Source organism: Apis laboriosa, unplaced genomic scaffold (genome assembly GCF_014066325.1).
Source record: "Apis laboriosa isolate Shangri-la unplaced genomic scaffold, ASM1406632v1 scaffold5_cov152, whole genome shotgun sequence".
Lineage (NCBI taxonomy): Eukaryota > Metazoa > Arthropoda > Insecta > Hymenoptera > Apidae > Apis > Apis laboriosa.
Genome location: NW_025223857.1, coordinates 916,867 through 933,645, shown reverse-complemented (window position 1 = coordinate 933,645; position 16,779 = coordinate 916,867). Strand labels below are relative to the sequence as shown.

General features: G+C 27.4%; 4 protein-coding genes across 7 annotated transcripts; 1 reads left to right on the top strand and 3 right to left on the bottom strand.

The window, feature by feature from the left end:
- Positions 1–818: 818 nt before the first annotated feature.
- On the bottom strand, positions 819–4,386 carry LOC122717974 (pre-mRNA-processing factor 6). Its single transcript, XM_043942570.1, has 9 exons — positions 4,211–4,386; positions 4,066–4,125; positions 3,865–3,991; positions 3,246–3,796; positions 2,363–3,143; positions 2,075–2,290; positions 1,661–2,002; positions 1,239–1,582; positions 819–1,132 (listed from the first exon to the last, which is right to left on the bottom strand). Exons 1-9 carry the CDS (start codon positions 4,303–4,305, stop codon positions 853–855), a joined length of 2,796 nt encoding a protein of 931 aa, XP_043798505.1. The 5' UTR covers positions 4,306–4,386; the 3' UTR covers positions 819–852.
- Positions 4,387–4,938: 552 nt separating this feature from the next.
- On the bottom strand, positions 4,939–8,652 carry LOC122718237 (NF-X1-type zinc finger protein NFXL1). Of its 4 annotated transcripts, none has more exons than XM_043943110.1 (5): positions 8,637–8,652; positions 7,475–7,781; positions 7,211–7,323; positions 5,439–7,119; positions 4,939–5,367 (listed from the first exon to the last, which is right to left on the bottom strand). In XM_043943110.1, exons 2-5 carry the CDS (start codon positions 7,736–7,738, stop codon positions 4,939–4,941), a joined length of 2,487 nt encoding a protein of 828 aa, XP_043799045.1. In that variant the 5' UTR covers positions 7,739–7,781; positions 8,637–8,652. The 4 variants fall into 4 exon arrangements, with proteins under 4 accessions (XP_043799045.1, XP_043799046.1, XP_043799047.1 ...); XM_043943111.1 differs by lacking the exon at positions 8,637–8,652 and adding an exon at positions 8,591–8,603; XM_043943112.1 differs by lacking the exon at positions 8,637–8,652 and adding an exon at positions 8,416–8,433.
- Positions 8,599–9,622, top strand: LOC122718239 (phosphatidylinositol N-acetylglucosaminyltransferase subunit C). Its single transcript, XM_043943114.1, has one exon. It carries the CDS (start codon positions 8,729–8,731, stop codon positions 9,542–9,544), a length of 816 nt encoding a protein of 271 aa, XP_043799049.1. The 5' UTR covers positions 8,599–8,728; the 3' UTR covers positions 9,545–9,622.
- A 232-nt stretch (positions 9,623–9,854) lies between these two features.
- Positions 9,855–16,514, bottom strand: LOC122718236 (nuclear pore complex protein Nup205). The gene is made up of 6 exons (XM_043943108.1): positions 16,369–16,514; positions 15,895–16,052; positions 15,091–15,796; positions 14,305–15,021; positions 10,309–14,226; positions 9,855–10,230 (listed from the first exon to the last, which is right to left on the bottom strand). Exons 1-6 carry the CDS (start codon positions 16,376–16,378, stop codon positions 9,983–9,985), a joined length of 5,757 nt encoding a protein of 1,918 aa, XP_043799043.1. The 5' UTR covers positions 16,379–16,514; the 3' UTR covers positions 9,855–9,982.
- Positions 16,515–16,779: the final 265 nt, after the last annotated feature.

Here is a 16,779-nt window from a genome sequence, read left to right as displayed (position 1 = left end):
TTAAATCCACGTATCACATACCATTTTAATATCATTTACAATATTATCGATTCGGCACAGAATAAAATTGTAATATTAATAGTGGTATAATAAAATTAAAATAAATATATATATAATTATTATGATAGAGATATAACATAATATAGCAATGTAGAATTTTATAGAAAAAAATGCACAAAGAATACAAACAGTGAGAGAAGGATAGAGACAATAAAAATATTGAAATCAACGCCATCTTCAGAATGCTGCAAATAAAATATAAAGAGAAAGGATAGTAGAAAGAGCAGAACAGAAATAAGCTAAGAATTGACGATCAATGCTATCTCTTGAATAAGATTAAATATTAAAAATATCTTAAAAATACTCAAAAATACTCAAGAGATAGCGATCATTTTTAATTGTTATATTATCTTTCTTTTACTTTAAAGAGATGTTTTTGACACTTAAAAGTTGACACTGATGGTCAATTCTTATTTTATCTCTATTCTTCTCTTACTATTTTTTATTCTTTCTTTGTTGTCTTTCTCTGAATTTACGGCATTTCTGAATATAAAACTGATTTTAACATTTTTATCCTATCTTTATCCTTTTCCTACTATTTACTCTCTTTATTTCATAAAATTTATATGCTTAAGAAATGGCTTTGAAATTGAAATATCTTAAATTGTTAAAAAAATATGCATATATAATATTAATAAATGCTAATAAATTATGAGCTAAAATATTTAAGTAAAATAAAATGGAAATTAAAAGTGAATTTTAAAAAATTTTATATTTAAATTATTTATTCAGTTATAACTAATTTTTAAAAAATATCTATATATAATATTAATTTAAATTATTAATCAAATATTATATTGGAATTGGTAAATCTTTTGCAACTAATATTAAAATTTGGTCCGTACTTAAACACCAATTTACTATATTTTTGGAAACTTTACACCAATTTTCACCATGATGAGGTTCTGCAGCAATACATCTCTTTTTTACATCTTCTTGTTGTTCTTCTGTTCCATTTAAAAGTTCAAACTTATAGAAATATGCCCAAGCATCTCCTAAATCTGGATCTATTTTAACTGTTCGATTAAACCAATCTCGACATTTCGAAATTTTATGTTCACACCAAAATAATCTATCAAATAATTATTAAAATGATAAAAAATTATTAATATAAATTATATTTTTATAAAATATTAAAATATAATATTTTATAAAAATATTCTATGTTAATTACTTACTTAGATACTGCAAGAAGCACATGAGGATCATGCTCGCATTTTTTCAAAGCATCTACACTTTTTGTTTTTCTTTGCGGTCGAGGTTCCATAAAAATTGCTTCTGCCCAAAGTAAACCAGATGTTGGGCATTCTTGAAGTGCTTTTGCCATAAGCGTATTTGCCATATCTCTAACACCACCAGACTTTAATTCATTTCTGATAGCTTCTAACCAAAGTTCTGGATTCTTCGAATTTTTTAAACGAGCCTTTTCCAAAACTGATCTAGCTTTAGTAACTTGACCTTTTCTATGTTCTAATTGTGCTAATAAACGCCACAATGGAATAGAATTTGGACATTTTTTTATCTATAAAAATAAAATAAATAAATAAAAATAAATAATTAATAAAAATTAATTAATAAAAAATATGAGATGAACATTTACAGCTTGATTATATGTTTCTAAAGCTTTATCCAAGTTTCCTTGTTGTTCTTCGATTTGTCCTTTCATTAGCCATAATTTTGGAAAATCATCAAATGCTTCTAATGCTTCCTTTAGAAGTAATAAAGCTGCATCAAGATTATTCAAAGCCCATTCTAATTTTGCACTTTTCATCATCACTCTAGGAGTTGGTGCAGATGCTCGTGCTTTCGCAAGCAATCGTCGAGCTCTTTCATATTCAGAATTTTCTGATTCTAGTTTTACAGCTGCTAACCAAATTTCCTCCGAATTTGGATTTGCTTGAAATGCAAGTGATAATATACCTCTTGCTGCTGGAACATCTCCCTTAAAAAAAAATTTTATATTAATTATAAAAATATTTTCGTAAAATTTTTTTTTTTTTTAAATTTTACTTACGGCTAACCATTTTGATTTTGCACCCATAAGCCAAAGTACTTCACTCTTTGGACAATGAGCAACTGCTCTTTGAAGCAAAGATTCTAAAGATTCTCGTGTTCCATACGTTTTTTCAAAATAAGCAGCACGTAACCAAATCGATTTTTTACTTGGAAATGTCGATAATGCATAAGCATATACTGCTCTAGCACATTCCAACGCACCTTGTTGAGCACACTAAAATGAATTCAAATAATATATATATTTTGATTGTATAACATTAAATATAAATGGAATATAAAGCCTTACAGTTTCTGCATCTTCCATCCATGTATGTTTTCTATCCTCTTCTTCTACTCCAAAACCAATAATTGCTTTAACTATTACTTGACATGTATGTACTGCTCCAGCCTTTTCAGCTTCCATAGCTTCTTTAAACCAATGTTCTCTATTAATTTCCACACCATTTGCGCTTAAAGAAGATATTGCACGATCAATAATTTTCTCAACCATATGTTTATTCCCATTTGCTTCTTCCAATTTAGCAGCAGTTGTCCAAATTTGTCTGTCAGTTGGAATATTTTCTCTTGCTTTATTAAGTACTTTTCTGGCATTATCGTAGGTTTCTAATCGAGCAAGCGCAAGCCATAAATCTACACTAGTTGGACAACATTCGACCGCTCGACTAAGTAAAATTCGCGCATCTTCTGGCTCTTCTAATTCTACTGCAGCTTTCCATAATCTTACTGAATTAGGGATATGCTCTAATGCTTTACGATATACTCTTCTTTTTGCTTTTGTTTCGGTTTCTAAATCTGCTGCTTTTATCCAAATTCTAACAGATGTTGGTATATGTCGAACAGATTGAGCAATTACTGCTTTAGCTGTATCTGGTGGTTGAAGTCTAGCTGCTTCTAACCATAAGTCTTCTGATGTAGGATTTACTTCACAGCCTTTCATTATCAAATTTCGTGCAGCTTGCACTTTTCCTGTAACTTCTTCTAAACGTGCAGAAGCAATCCATGCTGGAGGATGATTAGGATTCGTTTCTCTTACAGATTTCAGCAATAATCTGGCTTTTTTAATATCACTAAAATTAAATAAGAATAATTATATAAAATTAATTAAATTATCATTAAATTAAATTAGCAAATATATTAAGATATATTTAATATTTTTATGTTTCATTTACTTGATATCACCACCATACGTTGGTATCATACTTTGCAAATCTGTAAGATAACCCTTAGGATCCACAACAGTTTGTCCTTCTACAGAATCAGAAACTTGATTCAATTTAACATTCATTAAAGTATTTCTTGCTTGTCCAATTTTCCTTAAATCTAAATCTCCTGTAGGTGTTAACATTCCAGGTGTTGCTACACCAGGCATCATAGATGCCAAACCACTTGATGGATCTATACTAGTGGACGTTTCACCACCTAAATTTCGTGCAAGAACAGAATCTGGTAATGGTGTAAATTTTTCTGCTCGTGGATTTCGTTGCTTTCGATTTCTAGCATCACCAACTTCTGGAACATTTTTCCATTCTTCTTCGCTTACATTTACCAATTCTCTTTTTAAATCTGAAAACTGTTGTTGAATTTTAGGACGTTCTTGACGATACCTTTCTAATTCTTCTCTGAGCCTTTTTTCTCTGTACTCCTTACGCTTTTCATCCATTCGTTTATCAATTGCCTCATAAATAGCATCAGCTTCTTCATCATCTTTATCATATGGATCCTACAAAATGTTTAATTATTTAATAAAATAAGTTATATGATCAAAAAAATTTTTGTTGAATATTTTACCTTACTAAATAATGATCCTCCATATCCAGAAAATTCATCATAATTAGAATCATTCAAATCTTCTTCATCTTCTTCTTCTTCTTCCTTTTTTTTTGTTCTTTTTGTAGGTGGAGCATGTCTATCATCTCTATAAATGAAATATAAAAATTAATATAAAACATTTTCGTGTTGATAAAAAATCAAATATAATAAAATACTTACGAAACATCGTTAGCATCTCGAGCTGGACCAATGTCAGATCTAGTTGTAAATCCAGTAGCTCTAAAAGAAAATATATCAATAATTAAAAATTAATGTTTATTTTATTAAAAGAGGTTAACTAAAAAATATTGTTTTTATAAATTACCCTCTTCCAACACCAGCTACATATCCCAAAGGTGCTGGAACACCTAAAAAATGCTTTTTATTTCTCGTTGATAATGAAACTGATGGAACTGCCATTATATTTTTATCAGTTCACTGATGTAAACAAAAATAAAATTACTTTACATTACTTATCCATTCAATATAACCTCTAATATTAGGCGATTCAAACGTTTGATTAAGAAATAACTTTCTAATAGATGGCACTTTTTAACTACTCTGAAATATTTTATGAATAAAATTTATAGCCATCAATGAAGAAAGGAAAAAAAAAATCATCATATAAATCGTAAATATAAATAAATTTAAATATATGGATAATTTTTATTAAATAAAAATTAATATAATGACTTAAAATAATTTATTTTGTGTCAAAACTGTGAAATAAAATTGAAGTACTTTCAATATTTATTATTATTTTGTAATAGCTATTTTTTTTTATATAATTAAAATAAAAATTTATAGAATTCATGTAAAAATTCTTAAATTTTTATAATTGTATGGCACAAAATCATAAAAATATATAATATGCTGATGTACATTTATATATAAAATATTAACATTAAATTATATTCATTATATTCAAATTATTAAAGATTCAAATAATTTATTAAATTAGAAATAAAAATATAATTATATAACAAAAATCTTAGATTTTTTCTTTTTAAAATAACAAATATTGTACACATAAGATTTAATAAATATTTTTGTTTAAAATTTTTGAATGCTTGCATAAAATATTCCAATACCTATAAAACATATTAAAATGGCTAAAATCCAATATTTTCTATAATTATTACAATTTTCATTTAATAATTGTCTTTTATCGAATTTATCTTTTCCTTTACGACGAGGTTTAAATTTTCGTTCAAACTTTTCGATTTCTTGTTGATTACGTATTTCTTCTGCTTGCCGTTTTTGTTCTAATAAAGCAGCCTCAGCTTGACGTTTTTCTATTTTTAATTTGTTACAAACATCGTCACATTTTATGCAAATTTCATTTTTTTGTATCAATGAGCAAATAAAATCTTTCTTAATACGTTTGCATTCACAAAATAGTTTCACTTTCTTATTGCATTTTTTTTCATTCTTACATGGACCTGGATGACAATCATTTATACATCGATGTCCACAAGAATACTGAAAAAGAATATAATTACTTAATTACAGAAAATAATAACATAAAATAAATTAATAAATAATTTAATTACATTTTTTGGACATTGATTTCCACATTTAAGCAATTCATTACGTTGTTCTGCTTTAGCTGATGTAAGTTCTGAACATCTGCGGTATAAAGTACTTATACCACAGTGACATAAAATTTTAATTAATTGCTTGCAGGGACTACATGGTGCAGGATGACAAGGTTTTGGGCATAAATGCGTGCAGCCTTGTGGTCGTGGAAATAGACATGGTTTTTCACATTCCATGCATGGAGTACCACTTATATCTTCTTTAGAAAATGATATTTTATGACAAATTAATTTACATGTATGATTCATACATGATAATATTTTCCCACATAATCTTCCGCAAGAAGTAGATTTAGCCATATGACAAGGCCATGGACGTGTCTCGTGTTCTCCTAAACATGTAATTGGTACTGAAACTTCACATGGTGGACAAGGTAATGTTTTTAGTTGCATAGTTTCTTTTTGTATGTCCCAAGGTCCAGTTGGTTGTATCTTCGTATCATTTTTATATACTTTTACCCATACTTTTGTGTGACAAATAGCGACACAAAGATGACCACATCGTTTATATACTAAGTTGCAAATTTTTTTGCAAGGTGGACAAGGACCTTGATGACATTTGTGAGTTTCTCGTTTTGGATGATGGCAAATTGGCGGTATTTTACACGATTTATTGCAAGCTGGAGGTTTGATTTTTTTTATTGTACCACATGGTACTATTATTTTATTGTATCCGCATTTACACTGAATAATATCAGTTCGTGCACACGGATAACAAGGACCACTATGACAAGGAGCGGCACATTTATGTTTGCGGCAGTTTAAAGTATTTTCACATATTTTTTCACAAATATTATATGTATTTTTAATTAAGCAATCGCAACATTTTTTGTTACATAAATGTCTACCGCACAAACGCATTTGCGTGCATTTCTTATTGCAATGAAACTCTTTACCACATGCAATTTCTTTTTGATAATTGCCACATCTACATGATTTTGTGACTACCTCTAAACATTGTCCACACCGATCTATATGACATCTCATATTACAGTAGTGTGCACCACAATTCAATAATTTTCCACATGTATCTCCACATGTAGGTAATTGTTCTTGTTTGCATGAAATGGCATAACGTTTTTTTCCACATGGACATGTTCTATTTTGTTCCAATAAACAAGATCCACAATCATTAACTAAATGACATTTACCTAAGCATGTATGAACATTACAAGAAAGAAGTCTGCCGCAAGGTTTATCACAAATCCATGAACTTTCATAGCATTGTTTTAATTCTTTGTTAATCTTACAATGACATTCCAATAATAATACTTCTGAACAAGGAGGACATTCTCCTGAATGGCATATTTGCTTGCAAGTATGTGAACATAATTTATATTTTTTATTGCATATAGTGCCACAGCTCCATTCTTTAGCATTACATCGTCGTTGTTGAGGCATTTGTTTGCCACAATAGCATTTGATAGATATTGTTTTTGCACAAGGAGGACATGGCCCAGGATGACAAAGTAAAACACATTTGTGACCACATTCTGGTTTTAAGGATTTACCACAAGTTTCTCCACACGAATGTGGAATATTCCATGGATGATATAGTGGATCAATAGATTTTCCACAAAAGCACTTATAATTACGAGGTACATCATCTTGCTTATATTCCATACGACATTTTGGACTAAAACATGTTTGTAAACAATAACTAAATAAATATATTATTATTTAATATATAAATATATATGTATAAAATCTTTTAGGATATTTCTTACCATGCCCATATCAATGTAATGCCTTTCTCACGTTTAACATTTAAACTATCCTGTATCCAATGCAAAATGCAAGACAGATGTAAAAAAGCAAAACATTTGTTACAGTTCCAAATCTAAAACATTAAAATTAATTAAATGAAATATATATTAAAAGACATGAAAGTTATCTAAAGAATTTTATATTATATATACTTTTATATATTATATATATATAAGAATTTTATATTATAATCTAATATATAAAAAACAGTAAAAAAAATTTACCGGATCTGCTTTTTTTATGGTTGAAATACATATTAAACAAACAGCATTGCCAGATTGGAAAATATTAATTAAATATGATAACATTTTTTCTGCATCTGCTTCTTTTCCTTGATAAGAAGCTAAAACTTTTTCGACTACATTCTGCATATCTTCTTCATTTCTATCATTTTCATCCTCACTAGATGATTCTAAATAGGCATTTGCTTCTAAATGTTTGTTAATTGCTATTTTATTTTCTGCTTGAGCTCGTTTAAATTTTTGCATTTTTATTTATTGTCTTAGCTATGAAACTTTAAAAAATTTTTTTCTGTAATAATAAAACATAAATTAGTCATAGTTCTATAAGAATTAAAAATGATAAAATTATAATTTTTCATATTACATTGATAACATAATAAAATACTTATTATATAAAAGAATTAAAAATTGTGGCAAACAAATAGTAATATAAAATAATAATTTATTTACTTACATATATATTTATATATATATAGATAAGTAAATAAATGATAATATATATATAAATATAAATATATATATATATATATGTATGTATATATATTATTAGTTATTATATATATTATTAATTATATATATATTTAAATATATATAATATATATATATATATATAAGTGAGAAGATATATTTAATATGTAATATATATTTCAATTCGTGTGAATAGATTTAAAAAACAAATGAAATATTTTCATTAGAATGTATTCAAATTATTTTAAATTTTGACCATACTTTTACCACTTTATTTCTTTTTTAGAAAATTAAAGTTTACAATGACACATTTATTGGTTATTTCGTCAAAAATAATAATAGAAAAGAGAACTAATCAGTAATATTATTATGATTTCATATTTTTTATATCATGAATTTTATTTTATTGGTTAATTTAAATAAATAAAATTTATATTTGAAAAAATATGCTTTACAATTTAACGATTCTAAAAAAACTTTTTAATAATATTTTTCAATAATCTTTTTAATCAAGATGTATGGTTTGATATTCAATAAATTACAAAATTATGATTAATTCAAAATTAATTGAAATTGTACTGCTTCTTTTGTAGTATAAAAAGCAAAAATTCAATAATACGAAATACATACGTAAGGAAAATGCATAAATATATTAACTATCATTTATTGATAATACCTAATTCACGGATTGATATTATATTTGATATTTAACTATCAAATTCAAATATAACTGAAATTTTGATAAAAAAAAAAAGATCCAAGTACATTATGACAATACAGTGGCAGAAGAATTTGTATGAAAATTATGGTTTGGCGGATAATTATACAGATGGTTCGTTTTTGAAACAATTACGTAAAAATGTAAAACCAAATAATGTGACATTATTGGAAGCAATAACTTTCGGTGCCAGCGTATGTATACAGTTAAATATTGTAATTCTTTTTGTTATCATATTTATTTGGTTAAACAATCAATGGACTAGTCCTGATATCATATTTATATTTAGTGTAATATTTACAATATTCGGTTATTTTGTATATTGTTTCAAAAGGCCAAATATTTTGATTGAATTAACAAAATATATTAGAACTGTATTGATTTTTCTCACATTTGGATATATTTTATCGCCTGTATTAAAAACTTTAACTGAAACCATTAGTACAGACACAATTTATGCTATGACAATATTAATGTTTATAGTACATTTAATATTTAGTAAGTATGGTTCTTTACAAATTTCTTTATCTGATTCTTTATCCATAACATCTTCAATTTTTGGCTCCTTAATGTTAGCATCTAGATTAGCATCTCCATTACATGCTTTTTCTCTTCTTACTGTTTCTGTTCAATGTTTTGTCTTATTACCATTTTTGACATATAAATTAAATAATAAAATAATAATTTCAATTTTTTTAACATTGAGTACATTATATTTTCTGTTAATAGTATCACAAATTCTTTCTTATGTATTTATTGCAATTGTAATATTTTTACATTTTATTTGTCCTTATTGGTATGTAAAATGTCAAAAATATAAAGATAACATTTACGGACCATGGGATGAAGCTGTTATTACTTCTTAAAAAATATTTAATCTATTTCTATTCATTCATTATAATATATATAATTGTAATTTAAAGAAAATAGATATATCATAAATATCTGGATATTTAATTTATTATTAATATACAATGCAATTATATAAAATAGCAATAAAATGTAACAGTAAAATTATATTGCACATATTGTTAGAGAAAACAAAATATATGAAAATGATATTAACATTATTTTAAGTATTCATATATTATTTATGTAAAAAATATTATTTGAATGAATTTTGAAAATATTATTAATGAAAGGATGAAATATATTTTTTCAATAAATTGTATCTATATAGAAATTATTTATTGAAGACTTTTTTTATAATAAATACTGTTTATGAGATAATGTTTTGGATAATTATTTGTTAATACACTGGTATGTAAAAAAATATGTTGTACATTTGAATCATAGACACAATATTATTCTACAAATGTGAACTGTAATAATCTTTTTATTCTTCTGACAAGAGCTTCAACAAATTGAAGACCTGGGCTTTCAATGGAATCCTTATCCTTATGTTCCATCAGTGCATATTTACTATGTATATTTACTAATTGAGTAATAAAACTATCTGTAAATGTAGAAACAAGACCTTGCTTTAATTCCATTAAAGTTTCTGAAGATATTTTCCATGTCACTGTATCTTCATCTATACTTCCTGAAGATACTAAAATAAAAACAAGATAATTTTAATATTTCATATCATTTATTAATTATAATATATTATATATTAATATAAATTTACCTTGCATTCGACTATGCCGTGATATCACTTGTATCATATAAAAATCCAAATGACTCCAAAGAATATACAATGCATGTTCTATTATTAGAAAACAATATTTTATGATTTGATGCTTTTCTTTTACCCAATGATTCAATCGTTGTTTCACTATAACTCGTTGCTTCTGTACATCGAGTTCCGCTTCTTCTTCGGACATATAGTCTTTTAATTTGTCTATAATCATTTCTCCAACGCTTTCCGATTGTTTTTTAAGAGTGTCAATTTGAAGTAATTCAGTATCTAATAAATTCGTGACAGACACAAGTTGATCGACAATTGTTCCTAAATGTACTCCTCCAGATGTGTCTTTTATTCTATCTTCTCTTCCTCTTGGTTTTAGAGTTAAATGAGGCTCAAAAAGTACGTTTCTTATTTTTTGATCCATTCTATTATGCTGCATCTGGTTTCGAGTATATAACATAATATTTGCAACTATTTGTACACGAGAAATATGTTTTTCGTTTTCCTCTACATTCTTGTGATTTAAACAGCTAGGAGCTGGCTGTAATTGGAATTTATACAATAGTGCCAACATTAATCTTTGTAATCGATATAGATGAGCACGAAGTTCTCTTATACCACTAACATCTTCTAATTCAAAATCAGCTTTATCCAATTCTTCATCTACTAATTTATACATGTCAATGTTCGCAGATCGAGATATTACACCTGTAAGACAAGCCATTTCTTTCAAAATAAGTGCATTTGGTTCCTGATAAGCATCTCGTAGTACCATTTCGATAATGCCTCGATGGCTCTGTAGAAAACCACAAACTTGTATGGCACATGATTGATTCTCTGTTCCAAGAGTGGTAAGCAAAGCATCACAAAGATACAAAGCAGGCAAAAGGATTTGCTGATAACGTTGACCAGGAGAAGGTGTAAAGGAATGAGGATTTCTTACTGAAAAACCTAATGGAACATCAGGATGGTAATTAAAAGCTGTCATACTTGACATACACGATAGAATTTTATTCTCCAAAAGACTTTCAGCACCTAATCTTGTAGAGGCCATTCTGCAAAATGTTGCCATCTTTGCTTCATATAAATATAATGGTCTTAATGTCTGAGGTTCTGGATGTAACATGTTTTGTAACATTTTATCAGATTCTAAAAGACTTTCTATCATGTGCTTTAAATATCCTCTACTGGTTAAATACATTATCCAAGCGTTATCATAATCTAATTCCAATATCTTATCCAAGCAAGATAATGCCAACATTTTAGATACATCGTGACCACCCGAGCAATTATGACATAAAATATCCATCAATTTATTTCCAAAACTGTTTATTACTTGTATTGTTGCGTATCGATGAGAACGTTCCTGAATAGGCATTACTCTATTCATTGAACTATCTAACTGATTAACATACATTAAATCAATGATATTCGTATTTTCTGATTTTTCTAAACCAACTACGCAAAGAAAATTCAATAATACCGCATATAAATGGGTAATTACTTTTTGTGAAGAGGCTCCTGCGTTTAAAATCCATTGCAAAATATGACTCAAAATAATTTTCATCATTGTTGCATTTGAGGGCGATGAAGGAAATGACTCACTATCTGTTTGAGTGATGAAACTATTTCGCAGATGTACTAATAACATCAGCACTGTTCCGGATACTAAAGTTTTAATCTCGCTTAAAGCTTCGCAAGATGTCATCTTTTGTAATAAATCATGGGATAGATTCAACAATAAATTCTGCTTTTGAGGTGTAGGAAGTTGTTGATTTGTTGCAACACAAAATAATATTTCTGTTGTTTGACACCAACCTTCTAAAAATTTTACTGTAGCATAAGATAATAATTTTGTTTGGTTTCTTTCTAAAGCGTATTTTAAAATTTTCTGTACTTCATCTTGCATAGGATTACGTTGAGTAGCAATTGCACTACTTTGAGTAACAGCTAATTCCTCAGTGATAATGGAATATAATTTTTTAATTTCTATAAGTCGAGGACCTCCTACTAACGCAACGGGAACACTACATCGTGCAAAAACCATTTCAACTTGTGATGGATCAAAGAAATCTAAACATAAAGATGACTCCAATTGAAATTGAAATTCAATATAATGCAAAAGATCCATCAGAAGTTTCTGTGATGGTACAATTTGTCCTTTTTCTTGACCAAAGTTTCCAACTAATCGTTGAATTAAAGAATTCTGTGAACTTCCACCAGCAACTCGTAATTCAATTGCGGCTATTTTCAATAACCATGACATGCAACCAAGTTCTATTATTGTGTTCCATCCTTCAAATGGTAATTTTGAAAGATGTCTCTGTATAAAATCTTGATTTGCACTAGTTCGTAAAAATCTTAAAACTGAAACAAATGTCTTGCTGTTTTCAGCTAACATATAAAGAAGACAATAACAAGCCTCTGTTATTTTGTCACGACCACGTTCAAGAGATTGTTCTAAAATTCCTAATATTGAATGTAAACATGTACGAGGAAATCCTAGAATACCGGGTTGTTGTAAAACAGTTTTTTTGATATCTTTAGTAATTTCAAAGCCTAATAGATAGTGAGAGAGATTTGGAGTAGGTCTTCTAAGGCTTTGCATCATTAAAAGTAAAATCCGATTTTTGCAACTACCAGTATATTGTTTTTCATTTTCAGTATCTTCATCTGCATCCAAGCATTCCACAAAACCATGTCGAATATTCGTAGCTAAAGCAGGAGTAGCTGTAAACATAGAAAGTAACTCAGAATCTGCTCCTGGTTCATTAGTCACTTCATAAATAATACCGACAGCGTGAAATGCATGTTGCGGAAGCCAAGAACTGTACGAAACATATTTAGCAATATTTATCATATAATCAGGCCTTTTTGATTGTGGATCCACTTCTAAAAGTAATCTTGATAATCCGGTCAAAATTGTATGTATAGATTTTGCAGCAGCTGATTGAGCCATATAGTTATGTTGTGTATTCAATCCTCTTTCTAATATTTCCAAACAATACAAAGTGCTATTTTCAAGATTTTTTTTACCAGGAAAAAGTTCATAAGTATCGAAATTAGTGCAACCTTTATCAAGAATATATAATATAACATGAAGTAATTCAGATTTGGAATGTAATTGAGTCATAATGTAATAACCAGAATTGACCATTGTAACTTCTCCGCTTTGAAGTTCCACTTTACATCCAGTAAAATCTTCTACAGCAGGCTCATATTGTTTAATAAGCTTTAAAAATATTTTTAAACAAGCTTCTGAAACTTCCCATTTTTCTCCTGGATTTTTATATGATCGTGTATGAAATTTTAAAAAAACAGTATTAATTATAAAACGCAAGTACTGATCAAAACCGGGATTACGCTGCCCCATTCCCGATAATCGTAATATAGGAAAGTTAGTGAGAACATCTAAAAGTTCAAGCATTGCTCGCGTTAATGGATATTCATCTTTTTTCGATTCAATTTCTTCTAATTCAGTTTGAACTCCTCTTGGTTGATAGCTGCTTATTGTTGGTATATTTGGAACTATTTGTGCAGCTTCTAAACTTTGCCATACTGTGAATGAAGTTTCAGATGACATTACTAATGCAGCAAGTGTTCTTATTAAAACACTCTTCAATGGAATAGATATTCCACAACTGACTAAGCCTATCAAAGATGGTATTACTTTCCATCCTGGATGATAATATATATCTCTTCTTAATCTATCTTCTATGTCATTTTTTGCAATCACTCGAACAACCAATAAGACTGCTTCAAGACCTTTAACTTCTTCAGGTGTAATGCCTTTGGGATGGCTTCTTTGACGGTAAACAGTATCCTGACTGGGAGGCAATTCAGTTCTAAGATTATCATAGTACAGGTTTAAAGATTTGAAAAAGTGATCCCAAGAAATTGTTGTTGATCCAGAAGATCCTATAAATATTTTTTTGTTTTAATATTTTTTAATTAAAAAAACAACAAATAATATTCCATAAAAAAATAAATATTTACCATTTGGTTTTAAAAAACTAAATGCTTGCTTTGCTGCTTCTGGAGAACATGCAAGAGATGCGATCATCTTAAGATATGGCACAAATAATCCTGCTGGTAATATTTCACCTGCGAGACGTACGAATTTAAAAAGAGCAACTTCTCTAGAAAGTGAGCGCTTAATATGTGCAGAATCGGATGTATGCGTGGAATCAGTATAACACCAATAATCATTAACTAACTTCAGTTTTAAAGGATCTTCTTTATATAATTCTGCTATTGTTAACATTAAATATTCAAAATGATTATCTAAATTTAAAGGTGGTTCAATACCCTCTTGTTGATACGCCTGAATCAAACGCATAGATTCATCCGCTCGACTTCGTAAATCTTTAACTTTTAAAGGCATCAGCAATATAAAATCAGAAATAAGAGAATGAAAATAACGAAGATAAAATTCTTCATAATATATGCTTTTGTTCTTAAATAATATTTCCGCCATAAAATGAAAACATTTATTTGTTAAAGCTGCTTCCAACAATCTCTCATCTTCTGTGGTAATATTCAAAATTTGTATGTTAGCTGCAGTTTTTATTGTTGTGAGAGCAACTGCAAAAGCAAATTGTATAATCCCACGTAATCCAGCACATTCCCAATTAATATTAGGTGTTATTAATTTTTGATATAGTTCTTCATGTGCTCCTCTTTCCAAAATTAATGGCATGGAATTAATCAATTCTGAAAAAAAAATATTAAATCAGAAATTGTAATATAAAAATTATATTTATAATTGATAAAAAAATATACCTTCACCATTCTCACGAGTAGAAAATGAACTAAAATTGATTGCATTTAACACACTCATTATAATAGCAAGTGTGACCTTATCTGGACCTTTTTCATAGGCTTCTGGTCCAATTTGTTTTGTTTGTAATAGAGATAATAAACGAAATAAAATTGAATTTGGCAATGAAGATTGTGCAGACCACAAATATAAAATGTCTGCCAAATCTTGTCTAGAATCATTATAAAGTTTCATAACCATATATCGATGTTTTGGTCCACCTAAAGCTCGATTTTTTTCCAATAGTTCTTGTTCTTTTATAGGATCCATTTTTTCTAACAATGATAAAATTCTATCTAATAAATCATCTTGTAATTTATTCATATATTCTGTAATATGTCTCAAAAGAGCAAGTGAAGCATCAATTTTCCAACTATGTCCCATTCTTGCTTGTACAAGCATTCTTAAAGTTGATGTAAGTGCTTTTTTCCCATCATAATATAATAAAATAGCTGTTAATCCTCTGGGTAAACTAGGATGATAAGGCATTTGCAACTGAGCAGTGCATAAAAGATCTAATGCCATAAACTCATTAAGTTTATACATATCTGATATAATAAGAGTTTCATCAACCAATTCTTTTGATAATAACTGATGCCCTAAATCAGGAAGTGTAATACCATCTGTAGCTCCCTTTATTATTTCTTCTCTGCTGTTTTTATTTGGAGGCTATAATAAAATATATCATATAATATAATAATTTATAATATTTTTATTATTATTTCATATTTAATATTATAAATATTTGGTTTTATATAATCACTTACAGGATTTTCTAAAAGTGTTAAAAAATTTTGCCTATGATTACGTAGAGTTTCTGTAAATTCATGAAGATCATGAGTTGTTGAAGAAGAAGTAATATATCGTTCTACAAGATTCTGTAATTCTTTATAAGATGTCCACATATCTTGTGTGGTTCCTTTTTCTATAAAATATATTTAAATAAATTTTTTTATTAATAAATTTAAATAAATAATAAAATAAATTTTTTTATTAATGATTAATGTAATTATTTAAATTATTTTTCTTATATTTTTAATTTCTTATATTATAACTGATATAAAAAATATGTTAATAAAAAATATATAATTAATCTTAATAATTATTGATTAAAAATGATTTCTATATAATTATATGATACAAATTATTGCACATGTTATAATGAATATAACATGAAATGTATTAAGATTTATAAAATATAAAAATTGTAAATATAAATATTCACATAAATTAAGAATTACCTTCAGACATTTTTTTATGATAAATAGGACGTTATAAAATTGAAAATTTGGCGAAACAAAATATTATACTTATATAAATATAATGAAAAGAAAGAAATATCGTACGACATAATACAAATATAAGGCTTTTTGGCGGAAACAACGGATTGATAATTATAAACCATTGAATAACTATATAAGATAGTGCATGTAGTAAATACATGCATTTGTTACTGCAAATGCGTTTTATTTTAAATAGTTACTTAAGAGGGCGTATTCAAGTTAGTATTTTAATTTTTAATTGAAAAGATTAATTTAAAATTTAGTATTTATCTATTTTTTTATATTTAATTATATTTTATATTTGAACAAAACATCTTTTTAATTCTTTTTTTTTTACAATGAATATATTTATATGAACTAAATATTTTG

Excerpts from the sequence above, each read along its gene's own strand:
- LOC122717974 (XM_043942570.1), bottom strand. The coding sequence starts at position 4,305 with ATGGCAGTTCCATCAGTTTCATTATCAACGAGAAATAAAAAGCATTTT. Across the intron at positions 3,992-4,065 it reads CGAGATGCTAACGATGTTTC|AGATGATAGACATGCTCCAC; the intron begins GTAAGTATTTTA and ends TTTCATTTATAG. Across the intron at positions 3,797-3,864 it reads GAGGATCATTATTTAGTAAG|GATCCATATGATAAAGATGA; the intron begins GTAAAATATTCA and ends AACATTTTGTAG.
- LOC122718237 (XM_043943110.1), bottom strand. The coding sequence starts at position 7,738 with ATGCAAAAATTTAAACGAGCTCAAGCAGAAAATAAAATAGCAATTAAC. Across the intron at positions 7,324-7,474 it reads CCATAAAAAAAGCAGATCCG|ATTTGGAACTGTAACAAATG; the intron begins GTAAATTTTTTT and ends TTAATGTTTTAG. Across the intron at positions 7,120-7,210 it reads ATTACATTGATATGGGCATG|TCCAAAATGTCGTATGGAAT; the intron begins GTAAGAAATATC and ends AACATGTTTTAG.
- LOC122718239 (XM_043943114.1), top strand. The coding sequence starts at position 8,729 with ATGACAATACAGTGGCAGAAGAATTTGTATGAAAATTATGGTTTGGCG.
- LOC122718236 (XM_043943108.1), bottom strand. Across the intron at positions 15,022-15,090 it reads TACTCGTGAGAATGGTGAAG|AATTGATTAATTCCATGCCA; the intron begins GTATATTTTTTT and ends TTTTTTTTTCAG. Across the intron at positions 14,227-14,304 it reads TAGTTTTTTAAAACCAAATG|GATCTTCTGGATCAACAACA; the intron begins GTAAATATTTAT and ends AAATATTTATAG.